The 22,084-nt window shown below is 38.0% G+C and overlaps 1 protein-coding gene across 1 annotated transcript in view; it reads right to left on the reverse strand.

Annotated features, from left to right (window-relative positions):
- Positions 1-450: 450 nt before the first annotated feature.
- The window catches only part of LOC124794881 (importin-4-like), a 128,841-nt gene continuing 107,207 nt past the window's right edge, over positions 451-22,084 (reverse strand). Inside the window, exons 13-19 of the mRNA XM_047258574.1 lie at positions 21,747-21,898; positions 21,278-21,471; positions 12,045-12,227; positions 4,893-5,101; positions 2,178-2,310; positions 1,474-1,648; positions 451-1,394 (exon numbers count right to left, since the gene is read on the reverse strand). Coding sequence (XP_047114530.1) covers positions 1,276-1,394; positions 1,474-1,648; positions 2,178-2,310; positions 4,893-5,101; positions 12,045-12,227; positions 21,278-21,471; positions 21,747-21,898 — 1,165 coding nt within the window. The 3' untranslated portion in view covers positions 451-1,275. The remainder of the gene's footprint in view (positions 1,395-1,473; positions 1,649-2,177; positions 2,311-4,892; positions 5,102-12,044; positions 12,228-21,277; positions 21,472-21,746; positions 21,899-22,084) is intronic.

Consider the following 22,084-nt stretch of genomic DNA (forward strand, 5'->3'; position numbering starts at 1 on the left):
TATCCTATCGATTGATTCCTTCTTTCTTTCAAGTTCTGCCAATATTTCTTTTCCTCCTCAAGTCATTTTAGTACCTATTCACTCACTGGTTATAGTGCAGACAAATACCTTCAGAAGAGACTTCCAACATTTAAATTTGCATTCAACATTAACAAATTGTTTCTGAACGTCATCGTATGTTATGGCTGGACTTTGGCAGCCAATTTCCGAGGCAATTTTATTTTGGTTACAACAATTTTAGAGGTAGGAACAGTACTGATGCAAAGGATAATGAATATGAAGCACCAATGGAATGATATTAGAAGTGTGTGGTACACAGAAGGCCCACCAGCAGGAGGGACCTGAGCACAGGAAACCTCTTCATAAATAGATGACAAGATTTTTTTAAAGAAATACTTTTATTTTCAACATTTTCTATATTTTGGGTGTAAATCCCAAGCACTAATCTTAAATCATAACATAGAAAATCGTTAAAAATATATAAACATTTAAGTCTAATAATGAATAAGAAATAAATAATTAAAATATCAAAGCTATGGAATATAACTTTCTTTTATGGTCACAACATGCACCTCTTGTGGTAAATGAAGATATATATATTTATCAGATTGGAAAGTACTTCAGAAAATTAATTTTTGCTGCCTGTTCTGTAAAATAATCTAGTAGCATACACAGTAAGTTTTCACTGTCACAAAAACATTTATAGTTTACACTGAAAACAGTGCGAAGATTTGGCATGCAGACTAGTTGTTATACCAGTCACCACTCATAACAATAATTTACATGCTCTTGGACATAACATTTTCTTTCGAACCTTAGCACATAACAAACCCACAAAATGGTGACAAATCCCATTTTCATTGCTTTCAATGATAGTGAACATATATTCAAGAAATCTCAGTCTTCATAATGAAACAATGAGTATTAACAGTTGCCATACAAATGTATTATTTTTCCATCACCTGAGATTGATATGAAATTTAAAGGGTCCAATTTCATTTAGTGAACACTCTCTGCTACTCTCAAACAATAAACTCTTAGGATTTGAGTCTCAATTTGCAGACAAAAGGAAGTTTCATGGAGAATATAACTTCAATAAACCACAAAATATGGGTAGTACGAACTGCAAACTTTTCTTACAACACTGAAACATCGAACACCAACAAAACTATGAACAAAATAACACGAAAATCATGGAGCAGTCTTTCTATTTAACATCACGCCAATGCAAAGCTAACAAAAATGTTCATGGTTATTTCGATCAGTCCAATTAATTTATGGTATTTGCAAAGAGGATACTACCTCTGCAGATATACCAGCTAATGTTGTATTGAACTCTTGTGGGAAATCTCTGTGCACTTGGTGCACAAAGTTTTTGACTAGATCCAAAGTATCTGTAGGAGAGAACAAAATATTAGTCGAGAAATAATCATATCTAGCATTACAATTTCATGCAACAGTAAATTCAAGTACCTGTGGTGCCCTGTTTTTTGTGTAGGACTTGAAAACTTGATGCTAAAAGGGCACCGAGATGTGCCACCAGCTGTGGGTGGCCTAGCTGATACAAGTACAGGAGGCATTCGTACACTGTCTTGTTCTCATCAAAATCCTCCCTTAAGGGTAAATACTCCACAAATACAGGAAATACCTGGCAACAGCACAAACAACAATTTTAGTTCAAATTTCTATGTTGAGCATTCATTACTGTGTAACTGATGCAGTTTTTAAGTATGCCACTGTCATTGGTATTTTAAAGTTTGCAGTAAAGAACAGTCCAGAAGTGTTGTGTGTAACATGAACTGCAAGAGGTTTAGCTGCTAATGAAAAGATATTTTCCAGTTTATCTTTAGTTTACACCAACTGAGACACTGTGCTGTGTTAGCTGAAATCTGGGAAAGTATATTCCAGTTTTGTACTTGAGAAGATATACAGTGCCAGATACATCTACAGCAGTCAGAAACAGTCTATTTTTTTTTTACAGCCAGTATTTTACAAACTGCTTGAAACGAATCTGGCACCAAGTTACAAAATGACCTATCATAGCACATGATTCAGTCTTTTCTGTCATATAACACAACTTTTAAACATTAAAATCATTGCAGACAATCCAATAATGAAGAATAGGGTACTCCAACAACAAATGACCAAAATTTAATCTTATGTTAGCTTACAGTTACCTGATGAACTGGTACTCCTTCAATGTTAGTCATGATAAGCCTAGCCAAGGCACCACAAATATTGTCTAATGTGCATGGGTATTTCTCTTTTCCAACAGCATTTGACAGAGCCATCAGTATTTGTTGATAGTGACTTACTGTTAAGGAAGCCATTAGGACACAAGACAGACATGCAATAACTTTTTAAAAAAGAATACAACTATGAAGAAAATTTAGATTGTATATCACTCATATTTCAAGAGACAGAGCATATATGTACAAAGATCTCTTATTATTAATGTATCAACAAACACTGCTGCATTAACCGTATTTCAGTATTTCATGGCGGTCATGTGCACGCATGTGTTTGTGGGGGAGGGAGTGGGTTGGCGGGGGCACCTCGCATGCACACGCTTTTCTGACGAAAGTTTTGGCTGGAAGCTTATGATTAAGTGTCTTTTCGTTGTGTCTGTGCCTGCAACTTAACTATTGTCATATTTACGGCAAGTAGCAACTTGTATTTTCCTTCTGTTGGTGTGTAACTTCCATTCAAAATTACCCACCATCAGTATTTAAATGCTAGCAACTTCATTTTAAAGCCATGGGAAAGTAAATGTTTTAGTAGTACGGAAGTTCTATTTTTCCTCTTTTGTGGCATCTACTCAATATGGCTTCTCTCTTACACTGTCCCAAAAAAAAAAAAAAAAAATAGATATATTTCATCACAGAGTCGCTTTCATTGTACAAGCCGTTCTTGTCACATTATTAACATAGTTGAATATTTACAACAGGTTAAATCATTGTGAGGCTGGTGACTGATCTACAGTACGCATCTTCTGCCAACTGTGAACTTATATTGAACCAATTCAAAGTATTTAAGAAGTATTTTTTCCAGAAAACAAAAGTGTCAAACTAAATGGGTAAATAATGACAGCTGAAGGCTTTGTGCACACTGACAAATCTCTCTAAAATTTGACCAATCTTGCTGGAAAGAAATTGGTTTAAGTTTTACACACTCTTTGGGACAGTCAATTTGTGTACACCTCATGTTTGGTCCACTGTACAGTACAACAGAAAAAACTGATTTGTGTATGAGTAACTTAAACGAGAAGTCACTCCACATCACCAAATGAAAATTTTTTGCCTAATTCCCAAGCCATCCCTTTGACAGGTTTGTGCTGTTACCCTCTAGTGCAGTTAATGTCCTGATAGGGGAAGTTAAATTTAATGCTATGACTGGATTTTTATTTGGTTTTAACTTCCACTGCATTGCAAAACATTATCAGCAACATACATACTGACAAGTCTTCGTTATTATTTATTTTATTGGCAGATATTCCAGAATACCTATTTTTCATAGAGCATATCTCTATACATGATGAATGTTATGAAGATGATGATGAATTATCTTAGCTTATAATGTGCTCATATGTGGAATATTTCAAGTATTTTGGAGACAGGAAAGAAAGAGGAAATTCCTCTAACACTGTAAACTGTAAGTTAGAAGTTGGAGTTAGAAGTGTCAATTGGCACATCATTTGGTACACATGATTTGGAGCACCATTCAAAGGTGCTTCAATTTTTATCATCATCATCATGATCAATAGAGTATATAAATCAACAGAAAGCAGGGAAGCTTCAATGAAATTTCATTAGCACTGCTAGCAGCAGCTGTTCCTAAAATATTTAGACTTCTCTCAAACCACAAATTAAGTTTTTCTTAATTATCCTGATTATTTCCAAGCAATTAAGCCTTTTTCCATCTAAACATCTCACACTTGTCAATTTAAAACTCCACTGCGTGATTTCTAGGGAATTTTTTTCTGCTCCATTCAAACATTTGACAAAAAATATTCAAACGAATGGCTGCTGAATCGACAGAAGATTACATCAGTGTGCCTGTGCCAATTTTTTTTTGTTTCAGACTCACAGAAACAAACTGATCTTTCCAGCTGATAAGCTCTATGATGGGCCTTTTTTTATCTCTTAGACAATACAATGCTCCAGAGTGCAATACTTTTCGAACTTTTCAGTTGAATACCTAATGAATGGTCCAAATCTCATACAAAAGTCTAATTGTTATCACAGAACGAAGTACAGCAATGTAACTGTCAAAGAGAATTATTTCTCATGAAAAGGCACAACACCCTATTCATCCTAGAATTCTGTAAACGTGCAAAGAAATACAATCACAACAATTATGAAAATGGTAGACTGCTACTCACTCTAAGGAGAACACACTGAGTTACAGACAAGCACAACATAAAGAATGTTACAAAGCTTTGGCCACAGCATTCTTCATCCAGAGGTAGCGGTCGTGTGTTGAGATGTATCTGGTTGGGTGAATGTGTGTTTTCCTTTCTTTTCTGAAGGCATCTTTGGCCAGAAGCTTAGTGTGTAACAATCTTTTTGTTGTGTCTTATGTGCAACTCAATGTGTTATCTTTATGGTGACTAGCAATCTACCCTTTTTGTAATTGTTGATATTCCAACCTGGACTTTCCTTTGTCTGAAATAAAAACCACTAAGAGGTAGAAGGGTGTTAGGAGTCATTTAGTTTTCTGTCATACAGTTTTAGAGCACATCAATAATAACAAAAGTGCAGATTTCTTTTGAGGAGGAGCATCTGTACATTGTAATAAATATCCTGTGATTCTCAGATACTTACCCTTCTGCATTCAGTTTCACACAACAGTTAAAAATTAAAAATAACCAAAGAAATAAATTCAAAGGATACGAAAAGAGAGCTTCCTTTCCAAATTGGCACAGCACACCTACTCCAAAGATTGCATTGTTGCGCACTTCCTCACTTTCATCTTCTGTAAGCTGTAAGAACACTGGTAATAGCTGTGGTGCGAACTCTTTGGTGTATGGTCCTAATTCGGGCAAGCATTCTGCCAAAGTACCAACTGAGAATGAACGTTGTGAAGCTGAACATCTTTTCCTCTGTGAAATAAATATTACATTCATGTCAGAGTAGCACTGAGTATTCTCTCTATAAAATAAAAAAATCCACACTATCAAGAGGATTAACAATTTTCAAATTATGGATGCATGAGAATCTATGAAGGTAATATGCTGCACAATCAAATTACAAATATAAATATTCAGGAAAAAAAAACAATAATTTGAATAGTATTTATGGACATGTAAATGTGGGACATATCTGAAATTGTTAGCATTCACTTTGTAAAACTGCAGCACTTTAGGAAGCAACATTTTCCTTATGGAGCACATGCAGTGGTACAAAATTGAACAAATATTGTGTGTTTTTTGTCACTTTGGAATGTCCTGTATTTTAAAGCATGTAATAGGCATACATGGGTCTTTTTGACACTAAATACCATATTTACCAGAGTTAACATGACCCCAATTACAAAGGAGGCTCTTTTTTTCAACGGGCTTAGAGAAAAATTCATTTTTAACATATTCCAAAACTGAAAACTTTTACTGAAAAAGTATCTGCCAATAAACTTAACCTTGTACCATTCTAAATGCCATTTATTGATTGTCTACATTTTGATAATACAAAGAGATACAAAACAAATGAAGTGAAATGATTTACATTAATTTTTGGGCCATTTCTTTTCTACATTTTTTCTTACTAACACTGCTGTCTGTGGTATCACTACATATCACCACCACCACCATCCTTCAAATAGCACAACTGGAAAATTTATATCTTTGATGTCACAAATATTTGGTTACTTCTTCCGGATATGTTGTGATTTCCGACATTGTGGTTACTGTGAGTCCTGAGAACACAGCTGTTTTTATCTGAATAAATATCTGAGTTTGCTTTGATAACATTGTCAGAATGTTTCAATTTCTCTTGCTTCTGAACACACTGTCTGCCCACCACATTCTCATTGACTGCATAGAGCCAGCAGCTGATGTGCCCCTTTCACTCTTGTCAAGTCACAGCGAGTGTCGGAAACATCGCAGCACAAAACACACAAGTACGCCACTAGCCCCAGTCTAGACTTTAACCATCTCCTGCAGAAATGAGAGCTCACCTTAGTACCAGATAGTAAGTGTCTGCATGAATCACAGTGAATTGAATCTGGTAAGTTTACATGCGAACGATTGCTGTTACTGTGATGCATAGTTTTCTTTCTTTCAGACATTTGCAACCACCAAAATTTTTTAGTGGTTAACCACAATATTTTAAAATTGGGCAGCAGAATGTTGAAATTAAATAGCTGGCAGCACTGGGAAAGATAGGTTGGAGTTTGACTTCCCATCAACATCTACACTGAAGAGCAAAAGAAACTGGTAATTTGTCTAATATCATGTAGGGCCCCCTGAGCACACAGAAGTGCCACAACAGGATTTGGCATGGACTCTACTAATGTTTGAAGTAGTGATGGAAGGCACTGACACCACAAATCCTGCAGGGCTGCCATAAATCTGTAAGAGTAGAAGAGGATGGAGCTCTCTTCTGAACAGAATATTGCAAGGCTTCCCAGACATGCACAATAATGTTCATGTCTGCAGTGTTTGGTGCCCAGTGGAAGTGTTTAAACTCAGAAGAGTATTCCTGGAGCCACTGTAGTAGTTCACTCCAACTGCACACACCCCACACCATTACAGAGCTTCCATCAGCGCGAATAGTCCCTAGTCCCCTGCTGACACGCAGAGTCCTTGGATTCATGAGGTTGTCTCCATAACCACACATGTCCACCCACTCAATAGAATTTGAAACGAGACTCATCCAATCAGGCAACAAGTTTCCAGTCGGCAACAGTCCAATGCTGGTGTTTAAGGCCCAGGCAAGGCGTAAAGCTTTGTGTCATGCAGTCATCAAGGGTACACGAGTGAGGTTTTGCCTCCAAAGCCCATATTGATGATGTTTCGTTGAATGGCTCGCATGCTAACACTTGTTGATGGCCCAGCATTGAAACCTGCGTCAATTTTTGGAAGGGTTGCACTTCTGTCATGTTGAACGATTCTCTTCAATCCCTCTAGTTCTTGCAGTATCTTTTTTCCCGGCTGCAGCGATGTCGGAGATGTTATGTTTTACCGGATTCCTGATGTTTACGGTACACTCTTGAAATGGTCGCAAGGGAAAATCCCCACTTCCTCACTACCTTGTTGACACTGTGTCCCGTTGCTCATGCACAGACGAATTCCATATTCAAACTCACTTAAATCTTGATATCCTGCCATTGTAGCAGCAATAACCAACCAATATTACAACTGTGCCAGACACTTCTTGCCTTATATAGCCGTTGCCAACAGCAGCTCCATATTTTGCCTGTTTATATTTATCTATATTTGAATATGCATGACTATACCAGTTTCTTTGGAGCTTCAGTGTACATCATTCAAAATGTGACATTAGCTTAACTGGAAAGGGAGAGGGGAGGGGACAGAGACTGCTTACAGCTCTATTTTAGAGTACATTGTCCTACCTCTAACAATTTTGAGAAACAATGGAAAATTTAAATCAAGATTTTCAGAAGGGATTTTCATACATTTGCAAGAGGGAGAGAGTAACTGTTAACTGCAGCTTGAATGGAACCATCCTGGCATTTGCCTACAGCAATCTAAGGAAGCAACAGAAAACTTAAATCTGGATGACTAGATGGGGTTTGAACTGCCATCATCCCAAATGGTAGTCCTGTGTGCTAATGAACAGGAGAGTACTTTATAAACTTAAGCTATGAGCTACAGATTACACTGGAAGACCTAAGAAACAAAACTAACAAAATCAGGAAACTCGCATACAAACAAACCAGACAGCAAACAAGAATCAACAAACAGGGAATAGAAAGGGCGATTTCCGATGAAGAAAGAAGGGTGACATCTGAGAGTAGTAGTATTGGGCTGACAGAAAACTGAAAAATTCTTTGTATAAAGTTGGCTTGAGTGGTTTAATTAAGGCCATAAAATGTAAATAAATAAATAAATAAATAAATAAATAAATAAAATTAAGCTTCTGCAGCCATCATCACATTCAATAAAATTCCGACTGGGACAGCACACCAAGTCAGTGGTGGTAGAACACCAAGAAGAGTGCGGCAAACAGACTGATTTTAGTGAAGCATGTGTACTGGCAAAACGGCCTCTTACTTTCAGGAGAAAGATTAGAGAGGTAATAGAAATAGTCAAGCGACTGGCCAACATGAACAGAGAAGACTGGTACTGACTTCAGTCGTCTTGGCTGCCAGCAATAACAGCATTACGTGGTGATAGCTCACGTGAACCAACACATACAGGTGCACGGGAGACCCCAGTGGCCCCAGGTACATAGAGTACAGGCGCACCTCGGATGGCACTAGAAAGCAGGAAAACCACGCCACGTCACAGCTGCCGCCTGGTTTTCCATTTGCCGATTTCCACCAATCACAAGCAGTAATGCAAACACCAATCAAGATGTCGTGTTTCCACCAACGAAGAGAAACAATAAAAACACGAAGACTTCTAATATCCTTCCCCTTCATCCTAAAAAGCCTATCAGAATTAGATAACAGCCATGTCTGCAGGTATATAAGAAACAAAGTTTTCTCATTCAGGAGTAAACACAAACATACTAAAGGCTGTCACCTGCACTAAGGACCGAAATGTCGGTAGCTTATATTATTGACAATGTGGTCACAAACCCAGAAAATTGTTATTGAAGGAGAATATTTGACTGAACTGTGCCAAGAAACTGAAATTACTACAACTGATACATCTAAATCACACATAAATGCTTATTTCCAATTAGAGAAATAAAACAAGTACAAAGCCTTGTCAGACTGACTAGCAATTTCAAGGCAGATTTCTACATGAGCTCTCCACCCCAGAAGATGCATTAATGTACAAGGCCTCGATTGATCGACACTGAATCATTTACGTAATACGTATCTGAAGGAAGGTGTTTATTAAGTGATATATGCATGATATCCCCAGTGAATTAGATCACTGAAGGAGGAGGAGCTATTTTGTAAATAGAAAACTTGCACATTTTGTTGTGATTTAAGGTGTCACAAATGTTGGAATGGCCATCATCTAGATCTACATCACCACTCTGCAACTCACATCTAAGAGCTTAGTGGAGGATTCACAGAATCACTGAATATTTCTCAATCGTTCCACTGTAATACCATGTGGGTAATATGATCACCTAAATCTTTCCATGTGAGCTCTGATTTCTGTCATTTTATTAGAGTGGTCATTTCTCCCCACGTAGCTGGCAGTCAACAAAATATTTTTGCATTCAGAGGAGGAAGTTGATGGACATTTTGTGAAAGAAAACTTTGTTTTAATAACTGCGAACTGCAGCAGACATATCGCATTCACATCCATGACTCTCGAGGCCCCCCCACCCATTTTGGAAGATGAAACAAGCTGCCCTTCTTTGATATTCTCCGTAAGTACTATTTGGTAAAGATACCATACCATAAAGCAATACTTTAGCAGAGCAAGCAACTAATTGGATTGAAAATATGAACAAGCTTAAAATGCTACTGCAGTAGGACAACATGCATGCTTCACATCAAGAGTTGTCGCTGCAAAAGTGTTTAAGAAATATTATGAAAAAGTTTGGCTCATGTGATTGTCCTGTGGCCTTAAAAATGTTTTGGGAGAAGAAAGGCCATTTGAATAAAGATATCAATGGTGTAAATGAGTATTATGCAGCTAGAAGAATAAATTTATTTTCCAATACAATGTATCATTGGAATACTACTGGACTAAATGCTGTCTGAAATTTTTGTTTTGCAAAAAATGAATATTTAATTAGCAAATTTCTCAATCCTCTTATATAATCCAATATACAAGCATTCCGTCATGAGAAGATGAAACGAAACTTGCAATGGTCAAATATTTTATGTGGCACATTAGGTATGACTAATCAAGAAAAATGTTACACTACCACTTTTTCTTGTGGTGGTGTGCTTTACATAGGTCAACATAAAAATGGTACTTCTTACTGAACTAAAGTAACAATGAAGCTTATGGTTGTAAAATGAATTTGTTCAAATGCATTAGAGCCATGGAGCATGTTTTACAAGTATGTTTTGAAATTATTTTGAATTATTGCTTATGATGTGGCTCAAGCACGAACAAACAACAGCAGAGTTTCAAATTGGGTTAGTTCTTAAAATTAGATAGAATGTTTTAAGAAGATGGATCCTATCTTATGAAAAAAAATTTTGTGCTATTTGGATGCGACAAGAACACAAACTAGACAGAGTCTATAGCATATTTCTACAAGTATTTAAATAATTTGAAATCTGACAGGAGTAAAGGCCTTGCAATCCCGCCAATGGACATGCACAGTATCCTAACAAAAGCCGAAAGTGTTTTAGTAATAAATGACAAGCACAAATTAATGGAAAAATTTCCACTGTTAATATTTTTAGTGGGGGTATTTAGTTGCTATCAGCCATTATCCTACGTACAGTATTCAAGTGAGATGCTACTTTGGTCAATCTTAACTTTTTCGCATCCAATTGCCTATTAGACTAAACAGAAAATGATAATTACTGGAAAAATAAATAAATAAATAAAAATTGCCCAGTCAAAGTACTCGAGTATGCTTACCCACACTAAGGGGTTTACATACCAACCTAGTACACTATTACAATTCATTAGCATATACAATCCTAGCCTATATTAACATTCACTGACAAGCCAAAACATTATGTCCACTGCAGGCACACGACACAGTAACAAAAATACGTAAGCAGAACAGGCATGGATGGCAGATCACCCTAACTAAGACATGGGCTGCAATTGGGGAGGTACACTGAGGTAAGTGACTGACACAGGACAGATTATTATTAAGCAGAGCTTGTGAGTGAGTATCTTGGAAACAGTGAAGCTGGTTGAATGTTCACGTGCTATTGTTGTGAGCATCTATGGAAAGAGGTACGACAGTGAAACTACCAGTAGGCATTAAATGGTTGGATGTCCATGACCATGGGGTTCGGAGGCTTGTCTGCTCTGCAAAGTAGGATAGATAGTGATCTGTGCTGTCTCTGCCAAAAGAGCATAAGTGTTTCATAGTATACCGTTCATCGTACATCACTGAACATGGAGCTCCACAACAGACCACCCCTACATTTTCACATGTTGACCCAATGACTTCGGTAATTACTATTGTATGGGTGCACGACCATGAGGATTTGACCATCTATCACTGGAAATGTGTTGGCTCTTTGGATGAATCATGTTTTTGTGACACTAGGTCACTGGTCGTCTCCACAAATGCTGTATCAAGTTGAACAGCAGCTTGAAACATGCAGCGCCCTACAGATGCAAGCTGGTGGGAGGAGTATTATGCTATGAGAGAGTTTCTCCTGCACTTGTATGGGGTTTGTGGTAGTAAACGAAGACATGTTGACAGCTGTGAACCACCTGCATGCCTTCATGCTTGATGTCTTCCTTGACAGCAACATCCTCTTTCAGTAATATAACGGTCTATGTCCCGGAGCCAGAACCATGCTACAGTGGATTGAGAAGAAATACAGTGAACTCAGGTTGTCTCAGCAGCCAAATTCAGCTGATGTACATCCTATGGAACCCATCTGGGTCGCCACTGCCGCACATGCAAATCAGTGGCCTATTATTTATGTGAATTACATGACCTGTGCATAGGCATTTAATGCCACTTACCTCCAAAAACCTGCCAACAAACTGTAAGATTCCCAAAATGCAGGATCAGTGATATATTTCATTCCAAAGACAGACAGACAAACGTAAGTTGGTAGTCAATGTTTTGACTCGTCAGTTTGTAAGTTACATACTAAATGCAGCACTCAATATAAAACACTATCCCTTCAAAATTAAGCACTTTTCAGAATTAGGATACAGGAGTAATTATTGGTCGCTTAAAATATGATTACCATAACTCAATAATGTAAGTTTTTTATCCGAGTCTCATATAAACTGAACTTACTGTGTTTTTCAGGAAAAGTGGCATCAGCATACCATAATATTGTGCAAATGTTTCCTGATCCATAGCTTTTGCTAATGCTGGCAAAACATCACCAGCACACTCCAACAGCAGTTCATCTTGTTCTGCATCTGGCTCATCATCTGCTATATTTGTATCGTCGTCATCTTTATCCTGACATTCCGTCTGCATAAAACAAAAGTGTTTCAAAAGACATTCAAAATGCAACAACAGCAACACAGAATGTATGTTTAATACATATTAAGCATGTGCATTTGCACAACTGTTGTGTGAGATGTATATACAACAGCCACTAAAAGCATACAACCACTACAGATAGTGCATTATTTTCATCTCCATGTGTAGTTTCTTAACAGTTGTTCCTTAATAGGCGAGCAGTTGCCCATCCTCTTTGTTGTTCCCATCCTGGATACCAACACAAATCAGACAAAAATATCCTACATAGTGCATCACTATGAAATCATGATTTTACATTGACATTCATAAAATAATCCAGAATTGAACAACCCAACAGAACCAGTAGGGTTCAAACAAGACTTTCCACCAATTGGTAATAGGTTAAAATATATTACACGATACAAGTCAAAATGAGACGTGAAGATTACATTATTACACTATACATTTTGAGTCTTCAATGACCAAGTGAATTATGGTACAGAGGATCTCTCAAAAACATTGCAAGCTACATAAAATCTAAAACAAAACATCTTAACTACAGTCCAAATTGTAATGGAAAAATTAAAAAAGTTAACATGGAGAGGCACAAAGAATTCAGACTTATTTGCACCAACTGTAAAACATGCATTAAGGAGACTGCTCAGTGATGATTGGGATAACTGCTGTGATTGAAGCATATGTATTCTTAAAAGTACCAAATACTGTGCTCTGCATAATCTGCCTTCTGCACATCTTCATCTTCAGTGGAGTAATGTGATTAATGTAAATCTATGTTTTAAACAGATTTTCTGTCTAGCGTGTGCCTATATTAGCCCAAGAAGAATCATTGATTGGCAACTCCATAGTGTCCTGTGCACTACGACCAGATAATGGGTATACTTGGAAGGAGAGACAGCATTGGTCGTATATTTTTGTTTATTATCGCAAAATCGATTTTCAGTCACTTAGTGACCATCTTCAGTGCTGTAATATATAACTTAAATTAGTAAGCACTGGTGTCAATAAGCTTACGGCGATCACATAGAATGAGCACCGTAAGCTTATTGACACCAGTGCTTACTAATTTAAGTTATATATTACAGCACTGAAGATGGTCACTAAGTGACCGAAAATCGATTTTGCGATAATAAACAAAAATATACGACCAATTCTGTCTCTCCTTCCAAGTATAAGAAGAATCACTTGCATCTCTTAAGTGAAAAGGTTTTCCAGATTTATTTTTTACTCAGGCCACAAATATGATGATCAAACAATGGAATCTTCAGGTAGGAGTATCAACATTGTGGTAAAGACAGATTGTTACTTATGGTAAAGAACACATGTAAAGTTGCAGACTGACACAATTAAAACAAACTTACATAAAGCTTACAGCCACAGCCTTCATCCGTACACACACACACACACACACACACACACACACACACACACACACACACACACACACACACACGACTGTGGTTACGTGCATGAAGTGTGTGTGTGTGTGTGTGTGTGTGTTTTTTACTGATGAAGACTGTGGCCGAAAGCTTTTTTTTAAGTGTCTTAATTGTGCCTGTCGGCCACTTGACGTGCCTTCTTTACAGTAATTAAGAATTATGAGGATCATTTACCTAACAATATGTTGAAGGAATAATAGCTGATCTCTTTTTTAAGTATGTATGGCAAATTACTATTTTACGGTATGTTTTACAACCTATATGGTCTCTTCGCTATGCGTCTACAGAACAAATACATCTAATATAATGTAAATCAAATAGGATTTCTAATGATACTGTGATTTTTACAGATCATCTGTGTGACCTATAAAAGATTTTAGAACTATTCAGAAAAGGGATGAAGTATGCTGATCTATGCAACTCCAAGAATGAGAATTGATAACCTGGAACAGTAACTGATCAAATTTAAACTTCTATGAACAGAATTATGAAGCAGTAAAGACAAAGAATTCTAAATACTATACAGCGAAATCCAACACATTTTAAGTGATAAAAGATACACATAGGATCCCCCTTTGCATTTTCGCACTTTATGTATGATATTTGTACATAACAGGCATCAAAATATTTGTCGGAGACCTGTTTATTATCTAATAAAAACAGTTGGTGTAACCAGAACTGGTAACTGTATGGAAAGTAGAAACATTTGACTCAATTTCATACATCATAATCAACGTTTTTAGAAAGACTGCAGCTGTAATTCATTATTTAAATAATGAAATACTGCACCAATTACGTATTTTTTTCATGTTTACCACAGCATATTTCAAGACACTTTTCTTGTTAACTGCAAATATTTAAGAAAGTATTTTGTGTAGTGTTTGCATCTGTGTTGTTTTTGTCTCTTGTACTGTAGTATTCTTTTTGAGGTTATCAGGTACTAAGGCTATTGCCACTGGTAATGACAAATTCTCAAAATGAGCCTGGCTAAGCATGAAAAAACAATTCAAAGCCAGTGAAGATTCAACTAGCACTAGAAGTGGTCAAATGACGATCAAAACAATCACGAAGCTCTGCATGCACAATACAGACAGTTTGGAAAGTGTTGCGATTGGTCATTATCTCTCTATTCAAAAGTTCCTAGTTACTACCATCAGCCACCATGCCGAGATGAGCTTCACAAAAGCAGAAGACGCGGCAAGAACTGTTCGGATTTTTACAAATTTACCACTTCAGATCTGCTGAGTGGAGCACGCTGATTTGAGAAATTTGACCACATAATATTTGTAAACACTACTTGATGGCCAACGCCATGCCAGCGCCACTTTACGTCAATTTTTCTCCATGAACATTTTTTCATAAAGCATAAATTTCGGGAAAATTATAAACAAGGCAACACAAAATAAGGTATGAATTAACATTTGGGACACAGGAAATTTGATGGTACCGAAACCATAGAAGTGGGGTTATACTGTGTGTGTGTGTGTGTGTGTGTGTGTGTGTGTGTGTGTGTGTGTGTGTGTGTGTGTGTGTGAAAGAGAAACGGAAACAGTTTTTCTTACAATTATTCAGTGTGAACACCGGTCACACATCAAGTCAATACGCGAGTTATACCGAAACGTTGATCAATGCAACAACACTGTTTCTAAAGTCTGATAGATCAGTTGGTATCTGAGGCACATGATCACGTCACATCACGTGTGAACATGGAGGTCATGCATAAAATGCATGTGTCAACTGGACCCTTGTGCTCAATCTACTGGCTGAATACAATGTTGCTTAACGAGTCATGTACTTAGTTATGCCAGTGAGGCGGCACACCATCTTGCTCCCAAATAAATGAGTGTTTTTCAGCTTCTTCCCATTGAGGCATGGGCCATAGTTGTAGCACACCAAGATAAGAAACATCAGTAGCAGTTGATTCACTGAAAAAGAAAGGCCCATAAACTTTCTGCAGGGATATTTCTTGGGGGCTAAGCGTGGAAGACTCTCACTCGGTCAACACATTTTTCAGTCACTGTTTGTCATTCCTTACTCTTCCCACTGTGCACAGGTACACAAACAAAGCTGTTTGAGCTGCTCTTTCATTTGGTGTATTATTTACAATTTTAAGTTGAATGTAATAAATGCTACAATGCCATAAAACTGGTATGTTCATTTTGAAACACCCTGTTCATTGAGTCATTTTTATACACTCCTGGAAATTGAAATAAGAACACCGTGAATTCATTGTCCCAAGAAGGGGAAACTTTATTGACACATTCCTGGGGTCAGATACATCACATGATCACACTGACAGAACCACAGGCACATAGACACAGGCAACAGAGCATGCACAATGTCGGCACTAGTACAGTGTATATCCACCTTTCGCAGCAATGCAGGCTGCTATTCTCCCATGGAGACGATCGTAGAGATGCTGGATGCAGTCCTGTGGAACGGCTTGCCATGCCATTTCCACCTGGCGCCTCAGTTGGACCAGCGTTCGTGCTGGACGTGCAGACCGCGTGAGACGACGCTTCATCCAGTCCCAAACATGCTCAATGGGGGACAGATCCGGAGATCTTGCTGGCCAGGGTAGTTGACTTACACCTTCTAGAGCACGTTGGGTGGCACGGGATACATGCGGACGTGCATTGTCCTGTTGGAACAGCAAGTTCCCTTGCCGGTCTAGGAATGGTAGAACGATGGGTTCGATGACGGTTTGGATGTACCGTGCACTATTCAGTGTCCCCTCGACGATCACCAGTGGTGTACGGCCAGTGTAGGATATCGCTCCCCACACCATGATGCCGGGTGTTGGCCCTGTGTGCCTCGGTCGTATGCAGTCCTGATTGTGGCGCTCACCTGCACGGCGCCAAACACGCATACGACCATCATTTGCACCAAGGCAGAAGCGACTCTCATCGCTGAAGACGACACGTCTCCATTCGTCCCTCCATTCACGCCTGTCGCGACACCACTGGAGGCGGGCTGCACGATGTTGGGGCGTGAGCGGAAGACGGCCTAACGGTGTGCGGGACCGTAGCCCAGCTTCATGGAGATGGTTGCGAATGGTCCTCGCCGATACCCCAGGAGCAACAGTGTCCCTAATTTGCTGGGAAGTGGCGGTGCGGTCCCCTACGGCACTGCGTAGGATCCTACGGCCTTGGCGTGCATCCGTGCGTCGCTGCGGTCTGGTCCCAGGTCGACGGGCACGTGCACCTTCCGCTGACCACTGGCGACAACATCGATGTACTGTGGAGACCTCACGCCCCACGTGTTGAGCAATTCGGCGGTACGTCCACCCGGCCTCCCGCATGCCCACTATACGCCCTCGCTCAAAGTCCGTCAACTGCACATACGGTTCACGTCCACGCTGTCGCGGCATGCTACCAGTGTTAAAGACTGCGATGGAGCTCCGTATGCCACGGCAAACTGGCTGACACTGACAGCGGCGGTGCACAAATGCTGCGCAGCTAGCGCCATTCGACGGCCAACACCGCGGTTCCTGGTGTGTCCGCTGTGCCGTGCGTGTGATCATTGCTTGTACAGCCCTCTCGCAGTGTCCGGAGCAAGTATGGTGGGTCTGACACACCGGTGTCAATGTGTTCTTTTTCCATTTCCAGGAGTGTATATTTTGTAGTGTTGTGTGTTTACTACTTAGGCATTTAAGGATACAGATAATTTGTATTCTGGCTTGTGAATAATGACACTATACTTCTCTGATATGAAATTTTTAAGGATTTGAAACTTTTTATCTTCATAATTTTTATTCTTTATTAAAAAAATTCAGAAAACAGTTCCTTTTAAAATCCAGGAAACAGTTCCTTTTAAAATCCAGGAAACAGTTCCTTTTAAAATCCAGGAAACAGTTCCTTTTAAAATCCAGGAAACAGTTCCTTTTAAAATCCAGGAAACAGTTCCTTTTAAAATCCAGGAAACAGTTCCTTTTAAAATCCAGGAAACAGTTCCTTTTAAAATCCAGGAAACAGTTCCTTTTAAAATCCAGGAAACAGTTCCTTTTAAAATCCAGGAAACAGTTCCTTTTAAAATCCAGGAAACAGTTCCTTTTAAAATCCAGGAAACAGTTCCTTTTAAAATCCAGGAAACAGTTCCTTTTAAAATCCAGGAAACAGTTCCTTTTAAAATCCAGGAAACAGTTCCTTTTAAAATCCAGGAAACAGTTCCTTTTAAAATCCAGGAAACAGTTCCTTTTAAAATCCAGGAAACAGTTCCTTTTAAAATCCAGGAAACAGTTCCTTTTAAAATCCAGGAAACAGTTCCTTTTAAAATCCAGGAAACAGTTCCTTTTAAAATCCAGGAAACAGTTCCTTTTAAAATCCAGGAAACAGTTCCTTTTAAAATCCAGGAAACAGTTCCTTTTAAAATCCAGGAAACAGTTCCTTTTAAAATCCAGGAAACAGTTCCTTTTAAAATCCAGGAAACAGTTCCTTTTAAAATCCAGGAAACAGTTCCTTTTAAAATCCAGGAAACAGTTCCTTTTAAAATCCAGGAAACAGTTCCTTTTAAAATCCAGGAAACAGTTCCTTTTAAAATCCAGGAAACAGTTCCTTTTAAAATCCAGGAAACAGTTCCTTTTAAAATCCAGGAAACAGTTCCTTTTAAAATCCAGGAAACAGTTCCTTTTAAAATCCAGGAAACAGTTCCTTTTAAAATCCAGGAAACAGTTCCTTTTAAAATCCAGGAAACAGTTCCTTTTAAAATCCAGGAAACAGTTCCTTTTAAAATCCAGGAAACAGTTCCTTTTAAAATCCAGGAAACAGTTCCTTTTAAAATCCAGGAAACAGTTCCTTTTAAAATCCAGGAAACAGTTCCTTTTAAAATCCAGGAAACAGTTCCTTTTAAAATCCAGGAAACAGTTCCTTTTAAAATCCAGGAAACAGTTCCTTTTAAAATCCAGGAAACAGTTCCTTTTAAAATCCAGGAAACAGTTCCTTTTAAAATCCAGGAAACAGTTCCTTTTAAAATCCAGGAAACAGTTCCTTTTAAAATCCAGGAAACAGTTCCTTTTAAAATCCAGGAAACAGTTCCTTTTAAAATCCAGGAAACAGTTCCTTTTAAAATCCAGGAAACAGTTCCTTTTAAAATCCAGGAAACAGTTCCTTTTAAAATCCAGGAAACAGTTCCTTTTAAAATCCAGGAAACAGTTCCTTTTAAAATCCAGGAAACAGTTCCTTTTAAAATCCAGGAAACAGTTCCTTTTCTTCTCTACGCACAAATTAATATTACAAGTCTGGTGAATAATTGATGGACTTCCTCTGCCGTTTGACACCTTGCATATACCTCTCTTCACAAACACAAATGGCCAATGTCCAACATTGTTCTCATGAACCTTTTGGGGAACTGGCTTTGATGCATGCTATATTTTCTACTTCTTTGCATATTCAGTATCTACCCTTTAAGGTCTTCCCTCTTTCTCCCATTTACATCCTTTTTCATCTTGCACAGGACATCAGCTACTTCAGCTTTGAACTGACAAGCAGGTTCTGATTATTTTTGGGTAACCTGAGAGTTTGTGCGATAGCCTTGGATTTACCACCACCATATAAATGAAGTGGATAAATAGCTGATAGAAGTTATAGCACTATCTGATGTTGATTCTCTATAATGCAATTGGTGACTAAAAGATCCACTACTCCCATGAACTCTGTAGAAAAGAATAATTTATGAATGATCAGCTTCAAGCCTTTTTTGGCCTTCTTATCCAATTGGTTGAAGAGGCACTCATGCGACAGTCGTCACTCTCCAACAGCCCCATGAGCGATAACACCATCCTCTTTCCATAAAATATTGCTGGACTCATTATCCAAAAAAAATGAGTTCTTTGCTTGCAAGTGCAAAAGTTGACGGATTTGTAAGATTTAAAAAATTGCTCAGGAATTCTAGGAATAATGCCAACCATAATCATTTTTAATCCAGATACATCTTGATATTACCTCCATTCTATAATATTTATTTAAAGTTGATAGCGTAAGTTTCTAAAGATCAGTACTAACAAATCTCAACAGCTGAAATACAAATGTCCACACTGCACAGAATTCCCAAGATGCAACTGTTCAAGTAGTTTAAGGAATTCTCTCAGTGCAGCTTAACATTCCATACTTTTAGTCTGAAATGTTACGAGTTTGCTATACACAGCCACTGTGAGTAAATGCGCCTCACTATGCACATACAGCTGTGTATCAAAGGCTTTACATATTTGTCAAGCTCGCCCAAGGAGGTTTAAAATATTCCACACAGAACTTAGCAATTTACATACATTTGACAGATATTCACCAAAAAAGAAAACTCTTAAATGAGAGTATCACTCTCAATACTTACTAAGAGTGGTGATTTACTGTGTAAGTAAGAAAACATTTTATTCCTACTTTGACCTTGTTCTCAACTATAAGAACCACTATTTTCAGGTAACAGCAAAGAAACAAAATTAGCAACTGACAGCATTGGAAAGAGGCACGCAAAATGTATGCTGTAAAAAATTATAACTTAAGACATGCATACATATGCACAATTAATTTAAATGGACACTGTCACTTCATTCAAATCTTTCAAACCAACTTTAAAACAATAGAGTGGGAAGCTCTTTATAACACCTTTTCTATTGCTCTACACCAGTCAGATGCAGCACTTTTATAACCATTTTATTTAAGATGTGGTCACACCCTCCTCGTGCCACTCAAATGCAGATAAGTCTCCACTGTTTGAGAGCATCACTGGATTTTGAATTGGTGAATGTTCTGGGAGGGATGTTGATTTCAGTGTTCATTACACTCCTTGGTGAAGTAAAAAATTTCTGTGACCTGAAATATCAGCCCAAACTGTCTTCTGTACCTTCAGTGTAAACCTGGTGGATTCTGGTAAGTGCTACTTAAAACTGAGTTTTTCTGGAACTGTCTACTTAAGAACTTGCACCTTTGCAGGTCGTCTGAGATGTGGAGGAATAATACCGGATGCAGCAGGCACAAGCTGTGTGTGTGTGTGTGTGTGTGTGTGTGTGTGTGTGTGTGTGTGAGAGAGAGAGAGACAGTGGCAGTAAAATCTTCATGGTCTTATTCAGAAATGTGTGTCTTGGTTGTACATGTTCTTTTTTCCCTATGCAGGGGCACAGTATTCAGCAGTCAAGCACACATTAAATTGCAGCAGTGAATAGTGTATTTGCTCCACAATTTTTTCCAGTTATTTTGTGGAGAAGCTTTACTATTGTGCAAGGTTTCTTTGACAGTTTCATACAGTGCTGTTTAAATGAGAATGTGAGTGAAAGTGACACCTAGAAATTTAGGTAAGCATATTTGAGAAATTATGATGTCGATCAAAAAACGTGTTGTGTGGGCCTCTTTATTATGCAAATGGAGTGCTGTGACATAGGTTTTATTTACGCCATCAAGTGATTGACAGTCTTGAATGGGTTAGCGAAGGCTTCACACTTTTCATGAACAGAAATTTCAGCTAGAATGTCTATTTCACAAACAGGCAGTAAGCTACATGAGGAAGTGCTTTGTGACAGTAAGAACTACTAGGACTGAAATCTGGAAAATTTGTACACATACAAACTTGTTAATGGATCCAAAATTCTTCAGATATACAATGTAAGTAACCAACCTTGAAAGTCATAACATCCTGTATGCAATTAATTATGGCATCTTTATGCCCTTCCCCTTCCAGAACAGGGTGCTTTACTTCCTTCAATAACTCAGTATACGCTTCGAGGGCAGTTGTTACTACTTCCCTTTCTTCATCCATGCGAATCAGTTCAGCACACTTAGGAACGAACATGGATAATGCTTTCATCAAAGCTGAAACAATTCCATTTCAAATGCTTGCTTCACAATGTTTTCCAAAACAAATTATGTTAAGACCTTTAAGAAACTAAAAGTTAAATTTAAATCAATCATAATTTTCTTCTTGTTCCCACTTAATGGATATGAAGTGATTTTATTTCATGCAACTGTACAAAATATGAAGGTACTATATACGTAATATTACTCTAATTTGAATTTGATAATGACGTAAGTGAATCAAATACAAGTGACATTCGAAACACATATTGGTTTACCAATGGTAACAGTACCTGCTTTTCCTGCTGGTGTATCTATCTTTGAGAAGTTGATGCAGAACTGTGAAAGTGTTTCAATCGCTGCTTTGCGGATATCATCCTGAGGGTAATTTAGCAGCTTGTAAACCTCTTCAAAACAGCCTTCAAGGTGCGGCAGGAAAGCAGGACTAAACAAAAATTTAAGTTGTATCATGTTATGATAGTCAGCTGAACCATACTTTTATCCAACATTTATTGCATTAAAGCAATGCTCACACATGTAAAAAACAAAACAAGTTAGTAAAAATGCAAAAACATTAAGCCTGTCGATGGAAAGTCCTTGTGTGATGTAATTTAGCAGTAAATATCACCCA

This window comes from Schistocerca piceifrons, chromosome 4, assembly GCF_021461385.2.
Source record: "Schistocerca piceifrons isolate TAMUIC-IGC-003096 chromosome 4, iqSchPice1.1, whole genome shotgun sequence".
NCBI classification, from domain to species: domain Eukaryota; kingdom Metazoa; phylum Arthropoda; class Insecta; order Orthoptera; family Acrididae; genus Schistocerca; species Schistocerca piceifrons.